The sequence below is a fragment of the Phaenicophaeus curvirostris genome, chromosome 1 (assembly GCF_032191515.1).
Source record: "Phaenicophaeus curvirostris isolate KB17595 chromosome 1, BPBGC_Pcur_1.0, whole genome shotgun sequence".
Lineage (NCBI taxonomy): Eukaryota > Metazoa > Chordata > Aves > Cuculiformes > Cuculidae > Phaenicophaeus > Phaenicophaeus curvirostris.
In genome coordinates, this window is record NC_091392.1 from 125,884,988 (window position 1) to 125,907,923 (window position 22,936).

General features: G+C 37.2%; 1 protein-coding gene across 1 annotated transcript in view; it reads right to left on the bottom strand.

Moving 5' to 3' along the window:
* Window positions 1-805: 805 nt before the first annotated feature.
* The window catches only part of PDK3 (pyruvate dehydrogenase kinase 3), a 54,685-nt gene continuing 32,554 nt past the window's right edge, over window positions 806-22,936 (bottom strand). The window contains exons 4-11 of the mRNA XM_069873711.1: window positions 21,480-21,664; window positions 19,316-19,405; window positions 15,492-15,569; window positions 13,987-14,063; window positions 12,681-12,782; window positions 11,974-12,084; window positions 7,145-7,258; window positions 806-6,058 (exon numbers count right to left, since the gene is read on the bottom strand). Of these exons, the coding sequence (XP_069729812.1) occupies window positions 5,915-6,058; window positions 7,145-7,258; window positions 11,974-12,084; window positions 12,681-12,782; window positions 13,987-14,063; window positions 15,492-15,569; window positions 19,316-19,405; window positions 21,480-21,664 (901 nt within the window). The 3' untranslated portion in view covers window positions 806-5,914. The remainder of the gene's footprint in view (window positions 6,059-7,144; window positions 7,259-11,973; window positions 12,085-12,680; window positions 12,783-13,986; window positions 14,064-15,491; window positions 15,570-19,315; window positions 19,406-21,479; window positions 21,665-22,936) is intronic.

The following is a 22,936-nucleotide window of genomic DNA, read 5'->3' on the forward strand; positions in this document are numbered from 1 at the left end:
AGGACCCGGAGTAACATCTGTAGCAACTTGTTTTTCAAGAAGTCAGTCTCCCACAAATGCTTTTGCAATTCCATTATTCTGTAGTGGCATCTTCAGACTTACAGTTAGAAAAACCATTATATTTAATTTTTTCCACTCAAACCAAGTGCAATTTTGTTTCTACAGAACTGCTGCCTTTGTAAACATTTTGAAATCAGGTCCTCTGTGTAACTGCAAAAATCAAGAACTGAAGTTCAGCTATGTCAGCACATGACTATCTTTTTAAAAACAAATAAGGTCTCATGCCACGAGAATCACTGAAAGGTAACTTCAAAATGAAAAAAAAGAGTTTCTTGTGAAAATAAGCATTTCGTAAAGACTCACATCCGATGGGAATAAAACATATTTATGCAAAAGTTTAAAAGTTTCAGGGTCTTAAAACCTACCTGGAAGTCTGACACAAACCAGATCAGATTACATGGACTAGAAAATTCAGAGCAACACAATATGCAAACAATTGCATTTATATACAGTTCTTGAACCAGTTTAACAAAAAATAAATTGTACTTGAAATATTAACAATAAATCTTGTGTGTGTGTGTGCACGCACGCATACTGAAACGTATGTTTACATAGAAGATTTCCAACTGCTTTGTGACAAAACAGGCAAGAAAAACAGTCTTATCTGAAATTACTCTCAGCTTCCCAACTGCAACTCTAAGGTGTCCCCTCTGTAAGTCTGTCTCAAGTTGACCTTGGGCTGCCAAACGACAACCAAAACTGCATAGTGTGTGAAACCAAATTAGTCCCTTAAAGTATCATCGTGTAGTTTTTACATATCTTTATTTGTCAGCCACAGGAAAAAAAAAGGGAAAATAAGAGTATACACAAATTATATACATAACGGGTATTGGACTAGAAAATTCCAATGCAAGGTACAGAAGACTCAAAATATCACCAATTAATCTTGGGAAAAATTAGCTTCTCACACTCCCATTATGGGTTCAGTTTATTCAAATGATGTTACCCCAGAGGAAAGGCAACACAAGCCTCTCTGGGATGCCAGGTGCAGCCCTGGCCAGCTCACCAGTAAGAGTTCTGTCCCATAACCGAGGTAAGGAACAAATTAACTTAATTTCCACCCACGTGGTGAACACAAAATCCAAGACAAGCTTAGCACGCTGTTAACAGTTCATCAGAGATGGCAGCGTGAAGCAGCCAGCAGGTCTCTCACCTAAGGACAGTCCTTGCTCAACAGCTGAGAGCACTCACAGGGAACCACTTGGAAACACACCTGACCACTGTCCGGTATTATCTACAGAGGGAATGAATTTCCAAGGACTGTCAATCTGGCACTTCCCATCAGTATTCAATTCAAAAGGAAGATTGTAATAAAGCAATTAATACTAGTTTGACAACATCAGAATTACCACAAACACATCAGTCCTACTGATGAAACTAGAGATTTTCTATGTAGTAAGAAACAAGCAAGCTCGCTATGCCAATTTCTGAGATCTTTTAAGGCAAGATAATACTGCAATTAAAGCACATGAGCTTTATGTTATCTTATTTATTTTTAATTAGAAAGCCACTTCAGATACATAAATGTTCATTGTTTCAAATTAACATCAACAGCTTAAGTCTTGATCCTGAAAACAGATTCATTTAAGTGGGATTACTCTCATACACTCTTTATTTGTGCAAGTATTCGCAAGGTTCAGCCCTGAAGTCGCTACGCAATTTACAACTGTGTTCCTAATTTGTGAATACACTCACCTTTGAGCTCAGTAATACACTGTTCTGCCATGTGCCATCATATTCGCTCAAGTTCTACAAAAACACATTTATATATATATATAAATTCATAGGCAGCTAAGTATGTCAGGAAGAAGAGATGAAGAACTATTAGAAACCACCACAACTGAGGAAACATGGGAGGAAACATGCAAGGAAACTCAACACTGCACAGTGGGGTGTGGTTATCCTCAAAACACTAATAATAAACATTTAGGCTGTTTTCTACAAAATTATTTATGTTAATCAAGACCACTTTGCAGCACCTAAGACAAAGAAGTGCTTATTAAGGGTAAGGGGAAGGAAAATGTCTTCCACGCCAATGAGGTCAAGTTTTCATCCTACATACTAAGTTTGGGTGGAGGTGAATAGGAGATTGCACTACACTGAAACCACTCTTGCTTGCTTTTTGGAGAAAGCGAATAGCTGCTTCAAAGCAAATTCTACATGCCACTGAGGACAAAGAGAAGTATGTTATCCAGTTGGAGCAGCAGATGTAGCTTATATAGCCAAAATGTAGCCTGAGTTTCCATAGAACACTACAATTAACATCCATATTCTTTAAGCATGTGTCAAGGGACCTGCTTTAAACACTGCCCAAGAGGTAGCACAAACTGCAGCAGGACAAAGACGTTCTCAGTACTATCCTAGGTTATGACAGTCAAGTGCAGACACAAAGACTGTGCATTTGAGTTGTAAAAGAAGCATTTCGGTATCTTCTGAATATTTCTCATCAAGCGCCAATGTTTAAAGACTCCTTGTTAGCCTCAAAACAAAGCCTAGAAACACAGGGAGCACAAGCACGTCTACGAGTTGGAGAGGTTTCAGTATCTACTAACACCAAACTAGGCAGGGGATTAATAGATTTGTGTTCAAGACATACACCAGAAAAACGCACACTGGAGAAAAAAGTTAAACTATCTGTAAAACTGCAACACACAGAAGTTGTTTGTAAACTCTCAGGAAGAATTGAGGAGCAAACACCTCTCGCTCATTTTGTTTCTGTTGATCACTAAACACAACAGATGTGAAGCATTTTCACTGAAAACATTTTTCTTCTGTTTGTGTGTCCTGTAACTCAAGGAAAGCAGGCTGCAATAACATTAGCAGGACATACATCTGATATCCACAAAAAAGAAATATACTTTTATATCATCAGAAAATTTGGAATCAGCAGCCCCAAGATATCAAAACAAGTAGTTACAACAGACTCCAATCAATGGTAGAAATAACTGAAAGTTCAGTATCTGTAGTTAAACAAGCCATATTAAAAACTCATCCACCCTCATTTTTCAGGCATATCCATTAAAAAACTCTTCTAATTGAAGGTCTGCTGTTGTTTCCTAAAACAGTTTTCAGACTAATACATCTATGCAGAAACATGAAACGAGGACAAGGAGTGAAGGTGTACCTAGGGTCTCCACTAAAGCACAGGCTGCCTAGAAAAGGTTGGAGAGGAGAAAAATTGCTTCTTGCTCATAACCACTGTAATGCCCACATACAGACGTTGGGAAATGGAAAGCAAACGCATTCCTTGTGGTTTACCTCACTGCTTCAGGCTGTTCATACATGCTCAGGGTTCTTGGAAATAGATGCCATTTCAATGGACTTCAGTTTTCAAGTACCAGAGCACTGCTGTCCTGAAAGGCAGCCAGTTGTTTTTGTGAATAAAGAAGTGAAATGATTAATATACCATAACATCCTCCGTGGTATCTTCAGGTTTCATTCACTGGCCTCCATGGTTTATGTTTACTTCATGAAAACAAGTTCCACACACCTGCATCCTTTCTTTTCTTTCTCTTTCCTCTCCTCTTTGTGTATAAGGAGACAGTCAAAGGGAAACACGAGGTCAGGATTTACTAATTCAAAACACAATTTCTAACAAAAGCTGAAACTCGGCTTCCTACACAAACTATCTTATTCTGTGGAATGTTCTAGGTAATGGTCTGGGAAAAACACCACACACAGCTGGGAAAATATTAGTTTCATCACCAATTTCTATTTTTAAGCAAGCCCTCCTCTGCAATTGCAAGAAAACTTACACAACTTGAAATGAATTTAAAAAACAGTAAGAAGTTATGGGTGAGGGCAGAAGTTAAGTAACTAAATTTTAGTAGATGTGACTTCCAACTGGTGTTTCAGTCAAACTATTACTCTGATTTCACCTCAGCAGCATAGTTGTATCGCTTGAATAGCAATTTGCCTTCTCTGCAGCAGTGCCTGCAATCGTGGGAAATTATTGCTTTATTATACCCTCACTGTGCCATGTAAAGATCCCCTAGCCAGGGTCAAACGAGTCCAGTTCAGGGACAGAAGAAGATGGCCCTATTATCAGCACGTTCCCTCTTCTTACCTGCTGGCAGAGGGGGCTCAGAAGAGCACGGCTTACCAACTAATAGTCAGACAGCATTCAGCAAAGAGAAGCCCACAAAACCTCAAGGCCTGCAAACTCATTAACCATTCACACACAAATTCTTGAACAGACAGCAACAGATTAAGAGTAAGGGTTTGCAAGGCAAGGACTCAGACTCTTCAGAAATGGAGCTATATGAAGCTTATTGCTCATAGCACTCTGTAATCCTTCAACGAAACGTGCTAAGTGCAAAGTACTATCGTTAAGTCAAACTGAGATTATTATTTTTTAAATATCAAGGAATTACTCAGTCTTTCCCTGTTTATCTAACAGATTAGTTATTTATAAAAATAAATATTGGGAGGATGAAAGGGAAAGTTCTCCCCCCGGTTTCGTAAACAAATTTCATTTTTACATGCTAAAATCTGCAATATCTTTCAAAAAAATATCAAAACACCCAAGAGAAACTGAGGGCGCATGACGGTTGCTTACAACTCACCCACTTTATGCCTGTGGCTAGGATATCAAAACTTCTAAACCTCACGATTTTTTCTGAAAGGCCATAGCATTGGAATTCATATTTGGCAAAGACTTGGTAAAGAACAGTTTCATAATACTCAGCAGTAACTCTTATAATAAATTTAAGGGGGAAAATACTTAGCTTTTTTCCTCTTTGACTTTTTTTTTTTCCCTTAAATCAGGTACCAGCTATGTTTTGACCCTCCCATTTCTATACTATTTCCAGTTTCATGTATTTAGACCAAAGACACTTCCCAGAAGCTGGTGTACAACATCTTTATATACACTACAAATTCAGATTCCCAGACTATAGTCAGACATTGAATATATAAATAACTTTGCAAACTATTTACAGGTTTAAAACTAATCAGGTTCCAAGCAACCAACACTCTTAAGGCAAATTCATTTGTAAGACTGGCTGGCCGGCCTTTCAGTATTTCTCTCCCCCCCAACCCCCCAGAAATGACAAGCAATAAACATGAAATGGAATTAACCCCTGACCCTGTACTGACAGAATTTCTTGTATGGCGAAATGATCTAACTACTTACGATCTTTCCTCAAAACAAGGAAAAAAGTATAGAAATGCATCTCTGTTTGCATGTCAAGAAAAACATTAAATGTGCATACCAAGAAGTGGAAATCGTGATGCCTTATAACAACATAAGTTTTGTATGCACTTGACAAATGGATTTGGGGAAAGCATCAGTTTAAAGCTGCACAACCCTTTTTAGTACTATGCATTTTTAAGCTCACTGGATATAAAATCTGAAGAGCTCAAAGGGATTTTCTGGAAAAGGTGACAACTGTGCAATATAAAATGCAGCAGAGTGGATTTTCAAAGCTTATGTTAAACTACACTAGAATTTTTCTCTTACACTGTATTGCTGTGCAAGATACCATCCACCATTCAAAGGGATTCTGCACATCTTGCCAATCCTCATACTGGAATAAAAATCGGCTGTTTCAAATAGTATCTTTTTCGTTACAACATTGTATTCCTAAATGCAACCACAGTGCAATCCCTTTTGTTGCTGCATGACTGAAGCAACCAAGCATATTCTGGTGAAGTAGGCAGGATTCACATACCAAACGTGCTTAGTGCCTTCCTTTAAGTCCCAATCATCACTTTGTTCTTGTTATTTTTCAATGCCCTGATTAGGTCTTTGTTTGGAAGTAATTAACTATTGTGGTTTGAAGGATTTTGGAACAAAGCAGAGACTTTATACTGAATGCAGAGGTCATCTCCGACAGAGACAAGAGGTGGCAAATTATCGGTTAGCTTTATATTTAGAAGCATCCCGTGGTTCACTGCTAGGATTGCTCCAGTCATCTGCTTCAGGTGTGGTCTTGTAGTGTCGCCATGCTGACTTATTAAAAACGGGAAGTCTTTCAAATGATTCACTTGAAAGGGCCTATGGAAAAACAAAAGCAATGGTAAGATATCATTAGAGCTATCAAGAACAAGATGAAACTCCGGGGAGTTCTACAGCTACAAAACCAATAGAGGGCAAGTGCCTCAATTATCCAAGTGCTACATGTCAAAACACTATTTAAAAAATACTTTGGCTGTGATTAATGATTCTAGTTATAGTCTAGACGTCGTAGAAGTTATAAGAAAACAATAACTCTTTTAAAGAGTTCTCTTCTTTACAGGGAGTGGTGTCTACAAAGAGAGCAAGGAAAAATGTTTTGGCCAAAAACATTTTGGGGAGATTTGTCACTGGTACCAGGCAGGCAGCTACTTTACTTAAATATTTTGCTTCTCCAACAAAATTGGACTCTGTAAGCACACTGACCTGTGAGGACTGACTTAGTACAGTCCATTAGCATGCCCTTTTCCTCTGAGAAAGACCATAGCTTTTTCCTCCACACATACATACATGGGATTAAACTCAGCAGAAATTAAAGTTAGCGCAGTTAGGACAAGTCGCTCATAGACCTGCACATGAGCTCTAACGCTATATTCTTTTCAATTCCCTCATGAAATTCAAAGCAGTTAGTTGAAACCATATGCCCCGGAATAGTCATTTTTTTGGGAATCCCGGGCAACAGGAGCAATATGGTCTACTGCACAGAAGTCAAGAACTGCACAGAAAAAACCCACCTAGTCAGGAGTCACTCAACAGCCTCCTCAGTTTTATTTTGGTCAAACCTTTCAAAATCAAAAAGTATTAACCCAAATTATCTCTCAGCACACAGTTCTTTGAAAATCCAGCCCTTACGACAGATTAACAAAATTCAAAGATCCAACACAGAGGACTGGGAGGAAAAAAAAAAGAAAATCAAAGCAAGCTAGCTAGTATTAGTGCCACATTAACACTTATAACCCCTGCTATTAGGATGCTGAGTAACTGATTTAGATAAACTATAATGAAGATAGCAATTATGGATTTGAAAACAAGTTGAAGAGTGAAAAGAGACAAAGTTCACTTATTCAGTCTGCTGTAAACTATCAAATTGCACTGCATTACTAGCTTATAAAAGGGTCAAATTCATACCTTCAAATAAATTACGGCATCTGAACCAACGCCTTCCATTGAGTAGAGTTTAAGGTCACCTTGGAAGTACCTAGCGTACAGACGAGAAATTGGCAAGCCATAGCCAAAACCAGCCTACAAAACCAAGAAAACAAAAGGAAAAAGATTCAACAGCTCACTTCAAACATTTATGAAACAGAAGATACATAAATATTAGATTTGCATCAAATTACTCTTCAAGCTTTTCCTTTATTACTTTAATGTCTCCTTTATTACTCAGCTTGCACTATAAGTCAGTATTCAGACTTCTGAGTAATCTCCTTTTTTCCATGGCATAATTTTTTGGCTTAAGTATAGAAAAGGGAAAAATGTCAGTGTCCTTTGTTAGGACCACCTTGTCCATTTTGCATTTTCTTGGGGAGGCAGATAGGTGCAGCACACAGTACTGACACCTCCAAGCCCGAGATTGTTATTGTCACATCTCCACATTTATAAGACCACACAAGAAAGCCATAGACAACTGTTAACTTCATCTAGGTGACACTGTTAAATGACTGTTCATGCCACACTGCAATAGAGAGCAGAAGACTACATATAGAGCAATACAAGGCAAATAATCCTCACTATTGTTCACCCATCAAAAAAACCATCAGGATTTCACAGCACTTAATGATCCACTGAGGACTGAGACCTTGTACAGACCATGCAATTTTCAAAGCACAATAGACTGGGTAAGTACAAATTTTAGAGTTTAAATTTACAACATTAATGTTCATAACCATATCCACAACAAGGTCAACACTTGGCACCTTTTCCAACTCTCTCTTGTCAGAAAAAGTTATAGAAACCCCCCCAAGCCTCTCTCACTGCAGTCAGGGAGTAAGATTTTTAGTCTACATATTGTCTCTTTCAGATGACTTGGTATGTGCTGAGAATCACAGTGGTTGATTATTCACCTGATACAGCCCTGATTTTTTCAGGACTGTCCAGAGCAATAAAGGCAGGATTACAGACATATAAGCATTAGAAAAGAAAAAGGATACACAAGGCAATAGAGTATTAAATCTTTTCTATGAGGGTGTATTACAAGACTAATTAGACATGTAAGGTTTTCAGAGAAACAATAAACTCATTCCACTACAACATTTCTAAAAAGGCAATCTGACAGATACTGAGAATCATGCCCTGAATCTTAAAAGCAAAGCCACAAAATTATACAAGAGAAGGCTACGAAGCGCGACTTGCAAACTTCATACACAGCTAGTGAAGTGGTATCACTTTATAAGAAATCCCTTGAGGGAGGGGTGAACATGAGAGAACTTTGTGCTACATTATCCATCACAAATTCTCCTGTCGTTACCTACTATCTCTACATTATCTTTTGACCTCTTTGCCTTTTTTTACAGAAGCCTAAATTTATTGATCTAAACTGGAGTTGCTCACACTGATGACTTCAAAAGTTCTTCTGAGCAAAATGAGAAACTGAAATGCCAAAGAAATAGAAAAGCCAAAGATGCCTTTTTCTACTCACACCATTTGTCAGTTACTAGTGCCTATTTCCACAGCTAAAACAGTTGCTTAGCTACACTTTTTCAAACAACAGTATGCTTTAAAAAGGTAGTTCTCTAAGTCTGTTATTAGAAACACATGCATAACTTTCCAACACCTGGTCTTGAAACTAGATGCATTTCTTAATCTCTAAAACCTGAAAGTTATTTGACTGTCTTAAAACAAACAAACAAAAAAATCCCAAAACTGCATATTTTCCAGAGACCAGAAAATAAGTGTTACAGAAATTAAAAAGCACAGCAACAGAAAGGCAAACTGTAGATAGTAGATACTCTCAGGAGCAGCACCAAGCAATCTTGAAATATATTTATAACTTTCCTCTCTCCAGAATTATACCTCCTTAAAACCCATCCCCAGCTTCTGTTTGCCTCCTGCTTCTTCCAGGAAAATCCTTTATGCTCTGTGCTAGCAACATAATTATTTCATACTTCCATCTTCCAAGAATTTCCTGTCACTCTCTCATCTACACAATTTTCAAGGTACCTTCCAAAACTGGACAACTGAAATATGAAGGCAACAGATCCCAGATGAGTACCTCATTAAGGCAAGACCTCTCTAAGGGTCCATATTTCTAAAGACAATTAACAAGAGGTGATTATTGCATAGGTCTCTGCTTGACCTAGAGGACACAATATAGTCAACAACAGCATATTGGTCTTAAGAAGAGAAAGCTTTTTAGAGCCAATTTCTGTTTATATATTACAGCACACATTATACAAACAGGAAAATATTAAATTTCTGTGATACTAGTGCCTACAGGTTTAATTTAATCTAATTTAAGCTATGTTTCCCCTGCTATAAACAAATGTTGCCAGAAAGAATCATTACATTTTCTAAGAAAACCTAATTATCAAACAGTACCACGTGTTTCTGACGGTTCCGCTATGTGTACAGCAGAACAGATGAGCACAAGACCTGCTAGAATCCCAATGCTGCCATGGTAACAAGGTTTCTCAGCAGTTTTTAAAAGAACATTTGCAATAACACCAAGAAAGACTTTTAACGAATCAACAAAAAGATCCCTCTTTTCCACTCCCCAAACCCATGAATGTTTCATAAACTAGATGGGGGATGGCACAACCATGGGAGGGAGTGTTAGAACAGAAAAATATGTCTACTTGCACTGCATTGCAGTTTAGTTTATTAATATTGTCTAAGTCAAGAATGACAATAGCACAGAGATACCTACCTTGTGGAGCACCGTAATTCTTCAGTGGTTTGTTTTGTTTTAAGCAATAAAGAAACACTCCTTCTGGATTGGCTTCAAAGAGTATTTATGTGTACACTTTCTGCTTAAGGATTTTTATTTCTAGACTGACATACAAAGTGTAGCATAATTATGTTTATAACTGGATCTGGTCCATAATACATAGCATGCCAAGCTATGCCTTTTTCCCTTTTAGTCAAAAGATATGCCACAGACTCCCAGTTCTTGACTTTTTTTCTTTCTGCACACATATATAAATAACAGAGCTTAACAACTCTTCTCAGTATTCAGTGTTTACAGGCATCGATCAGACTCACAGAGCAAAAGCTGCCCGGTTCACAAGAGGGACACTTTGGAGGTCTGACTATAGTATCGTACAGACCTAGGAGTAAAAGAAAGCCTGAAAATGGGGTACAGTAGAAGAAAGCTAAGTATAAATCCAAAGAATCAAAGTAAGAAGCCTTGAAGATGAGGACAAACACACGAATGCACTACTAAAAAGGCAGGGGGTGGGGTAGAGAATAGTGTCAATCTTAAACTGAACACATTTTACAATCAGAGAGCCACAAAGGAAGAGACATTTTAATAGTGAATACAACTGGTAATCAAGGTGTAAGTTTATAGTGAGAACAAGTTTCAGGAAATCTTTGTAGGCGATACGGTAAATTGCTAATCAAAAGTGAGACAGAACAAAGGCAGATTATGAATCAAGAAAGATTCTATCATTTTTGAAAAAGAAAAAAAGTTTATATTTGAATTAAGACCTGTTCCCTATCACTCATCCCATTCAAAAAGATTTCCTATGAAAAATACATTGTTTGAAACTGTTTCACAGAATCAGGTTAGATTAATATCAAGGCAGTGCAGATACAGAACCGGGTTTCACATCTACCATGGTGGCACCCAACACAGGGGAAATCAATGCAATACATTGATATGCCACAATGCTATGAACTGCAGACTAAGACAGTACCATAAAGACTTTCTGCTAAAAATCTAAAAGGAAATTTACTACCTCTGAGCGACTCTGAACTGTTTTCACCTTCAGTTCACTGTTAATTATTTTAAATCAGAAATAATCACATACTCTCTGCACCACACAATCAGATGCCTGAAAGCACTTAAAGCACCAATGTACCAGTAGAAACAAAACCATTAAGTCACGTAAGAACAAGCTAGATGAGTGTTCCTAAATAGGGAAAGGAAATTTCTCAAAGAATCAACTTTTTCTCATCATGCTTGAAGACAAAGGATTGCATCAGAAACACTACAGAACAAAGATGAGAAGTAAGAATACAGCATCAGTTTTAATTGACTTTTTGAAAGTCAGTCACAATGACCCAATATGTAATTTAATAAAATAATGTACTACTAATAATTTTAATAATAATTTAGAAAAATCATCCTTGCTAAAGGAGTCGACACATTCAACAGTGAAATAACTCCCTGTTTAGAAGAAACCACAGGGAAATTTATTTGAAATCGGACCCTGATACATCTCAGAACAGAACATTATGTGAGATATCTCCAACTGAACAGGAATATACTAAAAGTGTTCAGATCACATAAAGCTTTGGAATTTTTTTCAATGTGTTTTTATAGTCAATAACTTGTATAAAAATAATTTTCAAAGTTCACTATAAGCTTGTGCGTTACCAAGAGGTGTTGCTCAAGTGCTGTAATTCTGAGAGTGTGGCTCACCTTTCCTATACATTTATTATAAGAAAATTGTATAAACAGTAATTTACGCATCAAAAGGATCTCATTAAGTTATCCATCTTCTCCATAATACGCCACTAACAATCCTGTCGGTTAACGTGTGAAAATATTGTGCCTATGAAGATATGCTTGTTTCCAAGAATATAATGTCAAGACAAAGAAAAGCAATTTCCTGTTTCAAAGACCAAGTGGTGATAACAGAACCCATTTTTTCCTGATATGTTTTACCTACACAGAATTGCCAACGATAAACAATTTCTTCAACAGAAAACCTGATCCAGCAGATTGCAGTGAAGGGAAATATACAACTATAATAGTGCAAAAGGACATTCAAATACATATTGCAACTGCTTACCAAAGGCACAGCTCTTGAGGGCTCCAAACTAGGCCTGGGTGCTGTTGAGTACATGTAGTTAAACAATCTGTCTATTTTTCTTAAGGGTACACCTCCACCTTGATCACTTATCTAAGGAATGAAAAGTTAAGAGTCTTAAATATTGTGTTCTGAAAAAAAACCTGCAAAACTCAAGCAGCATGATCTACAAGACTTTAGATAACTTAAAGCAAAGGCTAAGGACAGTGGGTTTGTCTGGTTTGGAGAAAAGGAGACTGAGGGGCAACTTCATTGCTCTCCACAGCTTATGGAGGAGGGGGAGTGGAGAGGGAAGTGCTGACCTCTCCTCCCTGGTATCCAGTAACAGGATGTGTGGGAATGGTTCAACTCTGCCTCAGGATAGGTTCAGACAGGGCGTTAGGAACCACTGCTTTACCGAGGAGATGGTCAAACACCAGAAAAGGCTTCCTGGAGAGGCAGCCTGTCAGTGTTTAAGAGGCATTTGGACAATGCCCTTCATTACATGCTTTAAGTTCTGGTCAGCCTGGAAGTCGGCAGTGGGCCAAGATGATCAATGTAGGTCGTTTCCAGCTGAAATATTCTATTCTATTGAATATTTCACAAGTGTCAGAAGTGATACATTAATTACATTTACCTTTTCAAAGTACAAGTCACACTATTCTAACCTGGGCAGGTTTGTAAGCTGCATATTATTTTTAGTCATTTACCTTAATAGATAGATCTTCTTTCCCCAAAGTGACTAACGTTTTGATCGATGGATAGCCTTCTCTCTTACCTTCATGGGATTCTATCGTAGCTCTCATTGAATTCTGAAGATAAAAGAAAAAAAAAACAGTGTCTTTGATTCTAACTTTACCACATATGCTTTTTGCGACAACTTAAACTTGCATTTATTTTGTTAAATCTAGATATTGTACTACATTTCTATACTAGACAGAAAAATCGATATTCAAAAGAAATTCAAGAAGTGCTTTCAAGTCAATGAATTGTCCAGTTCAATTTTTATGTCAGAACCCCATTATATGTACTTTTATCTATCTGATATAGAGACAGAGAACATAAAGCAAGAATTATTTTTTTGTGTGTGGAATCAAGTAATTATACATAAGGGATGACAACATCCTTCACCTCCACTGTGCAGAACACCGATATTGATGATCACCGCACAGAACAAGTTTTGATTTTCTCAGCCTGGGTCATGCAATTGTTATGTTACCATCTATTAATCTATCTGACTTTATCGTATCTATTAGCAGAGCTTCCACTGTCAGTCTGTCAGATTACTATCACTTACCACTACAACTTACTGGTTGCATACTATTTCATGATTTGTAACAAAACATACTTACAAGCAGTGTACAAATTCGCACCTATTCTGCCCCAGAACTAATGTTACTAATGGCGGAAAAGGCTTAAACAAACATACTTGACGAATGTCAGAAAACATACCCAAAATACCATTATTTTGGAAAAGTTTCCTTCTGACCAAATACATTTTTGTTCCCAAACTTCTAGTGTTCAATTGCACCACCTAAAGACCACCTATCTTATTCAAAAGCACGCAAAAGCTCTGACACATTCCGTTTCCACTGTTGTTCCAATTATTCAGAAACATAAATAAAGCCAAAGCATGTCATTTACACTATTCTGACATACCAGCTGTTTTCAGAATAAACAAGAGAGACAGATCCTAATCAGTCCTCAAATATGCCATAAAGAAGCAAGCTTATGAATACATTGTCATTGCAAAGACAGATTAGCGTGAAAGTTTTAAGTTAACCAACTCCAAAAACACAAAAGAAGTGGGAAAACACAAGTTTTAAGAATACAAGTGCATATGAGAGGGCTGTAAGCATAGCTTTTAACAGTTTCAAACAATGTTCACTTAAGGAATGAGCTTAAGAAAGGAAAACTAAAATAACACTTAAGAGCTGTAACTGAAAAAAAAAATCTCAATTTCAATAGTAATATAAGTTCACAAATCCCTTCCAATTATTTACTAGCGCAACCTACCTTGAATAATTCAAATAACATATGAAACAGATGAGATGGTACATAGACTACTTGAATAGGCTTGTTTGGAGCTTTAGCTAAAAAATAAAAAGACAATTTTTTTTTCCAAAATACTATTTTGTAGCATTTCTGTTTACAGGAATAACATGAAACTCTATGCAAAGACAAGTATGTAAGCATGTTCTAATTTTCCAAGTGCAAGACTTGCTCCATGATGTAAAGCCATAAATTTCAGTTACTATTATCACCTCAAATAACACACTCTCATAATGACTTTCAAAGACATCTATATTAGCAGATTTTTTCATATGAAACTTAACTAAGCAGTGGTTGGTTTAGCACTGACAATATATTTTAACTAAGAGAACTTTCACACTTCAGTGGGAAACTTTCTTTTTCCTAATGTACACAATATTTGAGCATAATATTTGCTACACAAAGACTTATAAACTAAAACAAGTCATTGTTTAAATATCCTCTTCATTAAAACATATAAAATGTATTCATAAGAATTTTCAATGGATAAGGCTCTGAGCAACCTGACTTAGTGGGAGGTGTCCCTGCCCATGGTAAGAGGGCTGAAACTTATGCCTTCAAATTAATTTTGCATTGATTCCTCTGCTGCAGCACTTAGTACTTTTAGCTCTAAAATTCACTCAGTTTTGGAGCGAGAGTGTTGGTTTGTCTGGTTTTGGGAGGGAGGACTGGCAGTAATGCATCAGTGTTGACAACAACTTTGTTTAGAGAAGTGTTTCTACAACATCAAATAGTACTTTGAGTTACAGATGTTCCTGTACTACACTCACCATTTTGAGTGTTACCTGGTTTTGAGACTTTTGCAATTCTTCTGCTTAAGTTTAGAAACATTTTATTCTTTAATGTTTGGACAGCTGTCCAAAATTTGCGAGAGGATCACTCAAGACTATTTTATTAACATGAAAAAATAATCTACCTTTTGTAAACAGAAATGATGAAGGAATTCAGTCAACACATTGACAAGGAGTGTCTTGTCAGTTTCAGATCATCCAATTTTCATCTTTGCAATCAACTTGAAACAGATTTTCACGCCAGAAGCTGATGATGGGACTTTAAGCATAGACTGGGTAAAAAATTTTTAATTTTGCCATCTTACACAGTACAGTTGGCCACTGGTGCAGGGACTGATAGTGGAATTTATAAGCATGCTTCAAAATGAAACAATTTTCAGCTCTATTAAAAGATTACTCAGAAGGCAGGCATGCTTCCTTCCCAGCTAAGAGGATTCTTGACCACTTTATTCTCCTTGAAGTGATAGTGAATTCAGCAGACAGCATTGCATTCAGCATCAAGCAGTAAACATGTCATGATGACAAACTATAATTCAGGTGGCCATATAGATGCATCAGAAGAAAATCACCTCTGCATACCCAACTGCAGAGTTCAAACTTACAATAACAAAACTAAAAATTACAAATATTAGAAATGTTTTTTCTTAAGATATATCACTTTATTTAATTTACAATTACCATTGAATTCTTCAACTTCCAGATCAGGTGCCACCATATAGTACTGTTCACATAACATCTTAGCTGTTTCATAAGCATCTACAAAACAGAACAGAACATCGATTTATCAAAATAATTTAGAGTCTGCTAGCTCACCCAGCATGTGAAAGATTACAACCAGAACGCTCATTTCAGTAACTAGTTTACAAGCGTTAAACTGATATCCATTCTAGTGTCTTTTTCTCTGTATGCTTATTGCCCTTTCTTGGCAAAAGGGCTAATTCTATTTAAAGCTCTGCAAACAAAAGCAGATCACCAGAGACAAGCTATTTTCATCTTTATTCAGGGTTTGAAAGCCAGAAGGGTATAATCATAGGCTGACCATAGTATCTACTTATTTGTCACATCCCAATCACAATTTAACACTTGTTCTTTCCCTCTGAAATAAAGCAGGATGACACTGCAACCATAAATTCAGTTTTTCCAAAGACAATACTGTTTACAGTACTTTATTTTCAAGGTCTTCTGGGGGGGAAAACTGGTATCTAAAGATTAATCATTCTATCCTACTGAACAAAAAAAACCAAACAAAAAAAAACCCACAAAAAAACCCATGCCTCCTATAATCCAAATCCGGTTTTATGTATTGTCAAAATACAGAAACAAAGTTTAAGTCATCTTTTGTCTGAAAGGATTCTTGGTAGTTCTAAATATTCATTGGTATTTCATCTGCAAAAATTTCTTAGAAACAAGCAGCAAGTGTTAGCCTAAAGAAAACCCACACACTCGGAGATGTTCTAAGCTACCTTTATGAAAGTGGCTTCCTTGTATTAAGTGTGGGCTAAGAGCAAGTGCACAGAGAGATGGGCAGTACTGCAAACAGAAATTCGACAAGATACCACAATAATTGCATTTGACTTCCTCCAACATTTATCTTCTTCCTCCGGTCCAAAGTGACCCTACAAAAATGCAGAGTCACTGCCAAGACTCACAGCTATGTGACAAGCAGAAAAAAAGTAAAATTGCTAGTCCCCAGAAATGGCTGTTGCCTATAACTGTTCTCCTTCATCAAGATGTCTACAGAAATAACCTATAATGTGCCCTATTATTTGAAAAAAGAAAAGTTATTTGCAAGGCTGGACATATCACACAAGCCTGACACAAATGCAGCTGGAGGTCTAGAAAAATGGAGCTAATCAACAACGGAAATATTCATCATCAGGTCCCAAGAATGTCTCTCAGAATTAGCTATTCAGCAGGAATCTTTTATGACAAGATGGTCAGCTCCAAAGACTTTCTAGAAGTGTCCGGTCATTAGAACACTAAAACCTGATCTACTAAAAAGATCAAAATCCCATTTAGTATCCAAGCTGTACAGAGAACCTCAGCCTGGGATTACCATAACTTAGGAAAATAAGATGCAGGAAGACCTACGCTTACATGATATTCTCAGATCATCTCAGAACTTCTCATGGCCTTAAGGAGTAATCCTTTCTATGCCCTAGAAAAAAAAGGGTGTAATAAGCACAGCCACAATCTTGACTCAGTCATCAGAAGCTGAAGATAGCGACGTAGCTGAGAGATCATAAGGCTGTCTACACGGAGAAAGGAATACATTAGCACATTTCAAAGCATTTCCACACCATAGAAGTGAAAATCAGATGTGGATCCAGGGGGAGGTGTTGATTATTGAGGAGAAAAAACTTCAGGGCCTCTGAAAAGTGAATCAGTAACTGTTTGGGAATAAATCCCTCAATAAATAAACAAACAAACAAAGCCCACAGTACAGAGATGTGGGGAAGGCACAGCCACTATGCAAATCCTGAGAGAACAAAGAGGCACTGAAGAAATCCAATTAGCCTCCCTGTATTTAGTGTAGAACTTTGATCCATTTCCAGGAAGTGGCCACCCTAACACTCTTGGGGTGAACAGGAAGGCACAATCACTTCATGATCCAGTAAAATATCCAGCCCCAAGCAAAGTTGTGTCAGAGTCCGAGTGCATTCTTGCATTTTACCTTCCTCTAAAAGCCAACTCTTTGGCAGTCCTAAAACTGCAAAGTTCAAACCACTCTTCATGTCACGGCTGGAGTTAAGCAGCAACAAGAGTGAAGGATCTATCAGTGCATCTGAAAGCCCGGCTTCAGGAATGAGCCTGGATTTGCTGTCAGCTCAAAAATCTTACTGTCAGAGACCCACCTCAGGCAGTTAACATTTGGTGAAGCTGCTTGAAGAAAGAAGTGGCTTTTAAAATAATTTCTTCAATGTTTGAAGGGCATACAGAGCATGTAGCTGCCACATACAGAGCCAAAATCAACATATTAACTGTGACAAATTGCTCAGAATGCTGCCTGTGAACCAGAACACTTTGGAGCTAGCACAGTATACAGCATGTAAACTAACCACTCCACAAATTCTACAAGGAAATGGCCTCAATCACCTTGACTCTAGATAGGCTCTGTCCCTAAGGGCATTTAATTACTTTGCAAGATAACACTGAATACTGTTTACAATACTCTCATTTTGTTAGTGACTATTTTTTCATATGTGGAAGATCTGTTTTTGGTACTGGCTTGAAAACCGGACTTAGCACCCTCTGACACTACACATTCCTCTGTCCAAGGCAGCAACTACACTGATTCTATGATCAAGATAGAATCATAGAATCATAGAATAACCAGGTTGGAAGAGACCTACCGGATCATCGAGTCCAACCATTCCTATCAAACACTAAACCATTCCCCTTAGCACCTCGTCCACCCCTGCCTTAAACACCTCCAGGGAAGGTGACTCAACCACCTCCATGGGCAGCCTCTGCCAGTGCCCAATGACCCTTTCTGTGAAGAATTCATAGATTCAAACATTGCTATGAGTGAGAAGGAATATCTAAATAAACAACACAACTGCAACACATACAATGCTGAGGTCAAAAAGTACCAAGACTGGTCGTAAGAAAAGAAAGCTGCTGAAAAAAGGACACCTTAGAGCCAAAAAGAACTGGAAGCCAAGACTATCTACATTAGAAAGCAAGCTATCATGCAGGTGAAACTCTGACATCAGAAGGGTTTCCCTCTTACTTCACCAAAGGATGAGAGAAAGTGAAGGGGAGAAACACATTCTTCCCCTCTTGCAGCTGCACTAACAGGGAAGGACGGAGGGTGGAATTCACTCCTACAGCAAGACCTGTATTTGTAAATAGATATATCCAGAGTATGAACCTTCAATAAACAAGTCAAGTTCTCAAAGCGAACAGCATTGCCTCAGGCCTACTTACTAACATTATGAAAGCATATGAACAATCACAACATTAAGCAAACAAGATTTCAAATTTGACTATGCCAGATCATTCAGGTATAACCATCACACATCTGTCATGTGTAAGAAAGAACAGGCTGTGATATCATCAGATGCACACAGTAATGGTGAGCTTCACTGGAATATCTGTAGACCTGAGGACACTTTCCTGAACAGCTTAACTAAACAAATTGGAACGTTTCACTCACTCTCACTTTTTAAGTATTTAATGGAAAAAACATCCAAAGTTTAACAGAACACTTACATACCTAATGACACTTAAAAAAAACCAGACTCAAATTACTGAAAAAAAAAAAAAGTTTTCTTATTTCTGTTAACATACTGAGAGTTTCTTCATTCCCAATAATGAAGACATTAAAAAGCCTCAGTAAACCCACAGCTTTATTGTGAGCAGCTACAGGTTTCAATTAATTCTTTTTTATTTTAATAAATGAATTTATATCACATTCACTCTTTTCTATCTCAATAACATACATACATGTTCTAAGCTGGGGGGATGGTTAAGTAACAAAAATATTAACTTAATCTTACCTTTAACCACTTCTGCCACATTACAATTGGGATCGATACTTCCAATATGTTTGGGATGAGCAGGATTGATATCTCCACCAAAAAGAAGTGCTAAAAGAAAAAAAGAAATAGCAGTAAATTGCCTACTACACTTGAGGCAGCCCAGAAAGTTTAAACTTGATGGTATCCAAAAGTTACATTTGGTAAAGAGATACTCTAGCAACTTGCCAGAATCTTTGCTTAGGAAGACTGCTTGCCTTTCTCCTCCTCTTTGCCCCTCCCCCTTTTCATTTTTGTAGGTAAGACTTGTTAATACTGAAACAATGGAATGGGTGGGTTAAGGTGAAAATTTTCATGTTAAAGCGGACTATTAAAATTGGATAAAGCTATAATATAAATGCTTCGTTCATAACACTATGTCAGAAAAGCAGCATGCACAACTAAGAAAATGTTATAATAAAATGGACTGAGGAACTGAGACAGCATTTAATGCCTTTTACACTCACCTAAACTGCAATTTCATAGCTGGCACAGAGGTCTCACTCACGTGAGTTTCTCCCTGGCTCTCAGCAGTGTGCTCCCCACTCCCCCTTTTGCACAAGGGTCTGGCACTCACCAGATCCTTCAGTGAGAGTTTAGCTCTCAAAGAAGCAGAAAGGTTTTACACTTTTTCAGAAGTGACTTTCTGCTATTTTAGCTCTGATGTGAAACAGATGCAGTGCGAGGTGAGTAAAAAGTTCTGAAAGCTCTTCCTATTCCAGTCATAGTAAGTTAATACACTGGCACACTGCACTTTGCAGAACTGCACTGTAAGAAACAGTTTGTCAATAACGTATAAGGTAGAAACACAAACTACATAAAACTCTGCATTCTGCTTTCAAATGTCTTTTTCATCAGCGCTTCAAGATTAATATTTGTCATCATGGACAGATCACTACCATTGATAAGCAGAGAAAAAATATACAAGGCTGACTAAACTTAAGCATCTATAAGCAGTTTTAAGTTTCAACTAAGTAAGAGTGTCTCCAGGAAAAGCCATTTCAGTTCAATTAAATAAGTTTAATATTTTAGAACTAGCATGATTTATGCTAACACTCAGCCCAAGAATTCCATCAAGACAATGTTTTTGCTGATTGCTAGAACTCTTCTATGAGAGCCTTTCAACTTAACTTGGTTTCATGTCTGTCACCTGCCTGTTCAGGTTCAACTAAGAATAAGCTGCACAATGGTCTCATTTTGAATGCTTTGCCACATGAAAAAGTTATTTCTACACACACAGCAAGGCATTTGCTAATCACATAGAAGGTTACTCGACAAACACACAACTTGGAGTGAAATACCTTACACTACGGTCCTCCAGCATGTACATTATCTGTAGTGTACTACAATTTCTAAGAGCTCATAAACACAGAATAGCGGGCAGAGAATGAAGCTCTAGACTAAAAAGGTACAATGTATACACTAAGAGAGATCACAGGATTGTCCTTAACTTTATACAGATCGCTTTCTGCATATTTGCACATACTGGTTAACAGGAGCTGTGCAAGTATCTCCTTGCACTCTGTAACAACAATATAAAAAAGTAAGTTTCAAGTGAAACAGAACTTGATGACAAAAAGATGACTAGTTTCAGCTTTTATTCATAAACAAGGAATAGGAAGTAGAGGGAAATGAGGATATAATTTAAAACTTAAGTTAGAAACACTCAGCCTCTTTAGCAGGCAAGAGAGCCTAGATAACTTGCTGACAAATCAACAATAAAAAAATAAATATCATGCATAACGTATTCAAGATTTATAGCACATTTACATTTCATTATGAAATAAACATTGGCTCTACAAACTATGTTGAGATATTTGTGAGCAGAAAGATACAGCTACTCCACTACTATCTAAAAATTCTTCATGAATTGCTATGCAAGCTGTCTCTGCCAACAAGATTAAAAAGTGACAGCCACGCTGACAAAGCCTGACAATTCTAGAAGAAAGCGTACCGGTGTTTTGGATTCATTTCTGACAACTGCAAAGTACCAAATTAACCAGTTGTCAGTATATCTTTTACCACAATTAGCACAGAATATTAAAAATTAGTCATGAGTGTAAAAACAAATCAAAACAAATCTATAACTTCTGGTTTACACACAATAACTAATGAGTTCTCAAAGATGAAAAAAGCAACTACTTACTGTGTTGGTTTATAAGCATACGGAAAGAGATGCGGTTGGTGTAGAATCTGTCTAGAAAATACTGGATGTTACTGCTAACAAATGGATCAAAGCCATATTTTTCCTTGTATTCAATCACCCCTTGTGCCATGGTTGGAACCACATCATTGTGTCTGTTCCTGACTTTAATTAAAACATCTAAAAAGCTGGAGGAAACAAAATTAGAAACAAATTATTAAATAAAGTACAATTAAACTCAATCTCACTTCTGTTTTCAACTCCCCACATAATAACCATTTTATCTGTTTACTATTCCTCTCAGGCAACAAAAATTATCACAGGGAAAAGACAAACATAGCAGTATCTATATAAACCTATTTAAAGAGAAATATATGGTCAACCTCTCTCTCACAAGATCTGTGAAGTATTTATGGCCTCAAGTTATTCCTCCCCAAAACTTCCCTTCAAATTAAACCTCTCTTTGCCATTAACAGAAAACAAAAGTGTTTTTTTTAATTGAAATTATATGCGCCATGGTATCTCTCATCCTCTGCAATAAACAGTAGCTGGGAGATGGGAAAGGAAACTCGGGGAAAACAACCTGGCTGCTTTTCATAATTTCCTGATAAGTTTTCAATTTCATACTTTCTTCCCACCACCTCAAACCGTGCAGTGTCACTCTGACTGCATTTCCTTTATATGGCATCTATTCCGGTAAGCGTGACTATCAGGACAGATAATTATCATCAGTGATTTCTGTTCAGTTTCCTTTTACACCGCTGGATGGCAGAGCACATACAACGGTGCTTTGACGGGCTCTTCCCTGTGGTAGCTTGGGAACTTTTAGGACTATCACCTCCATTGCGTTTAACACACACACACACCCTGTTAACTAGCACTTACTTAGAAACAGTTTGGAGGATTTTTGTTTCTCCTGCTAAGGCAGCTCCACACATATGATGTTTAAATTGCCCATCCTCCCCCCACCCCCATGCAATCTCATCCATGACTGAAATGTTAATTGTTAGCTTTCTAAAGCCTAGATATAGGAAATGAGTACTACTCAGCTCTGCCACATTCTCTGTCATTAAATGAATATTAACATAGCAATGATTACAGGATTTTGTTTTGAAAAAGTGCGCTCTGTGAAATGCAGCTTTCAAAAGAAAGTACAGCAAGGCAACTTGTCCAGCTAGGGCTGTCTGCAAATCTATAGATCCTTTTAAAAAAATACATCAACAAAGCATTTTCAGTAGATTTATAATGAACATGGAAAAGAGACGTATTAATTATTTTTATCAAAAGTATAATATACATCAACTAAGGGAGGAAAGAACATTAAGACCATCAAAAGTAAAAGACTACCAATTAGCCACCACATTTAAAACACATGCTTCCTTCGTTTTCATAACCACTTAGTCAGGACAATAATTTGATAGTACACCACACCATTTTTAAGTTATAAGCTTTTAAAATTA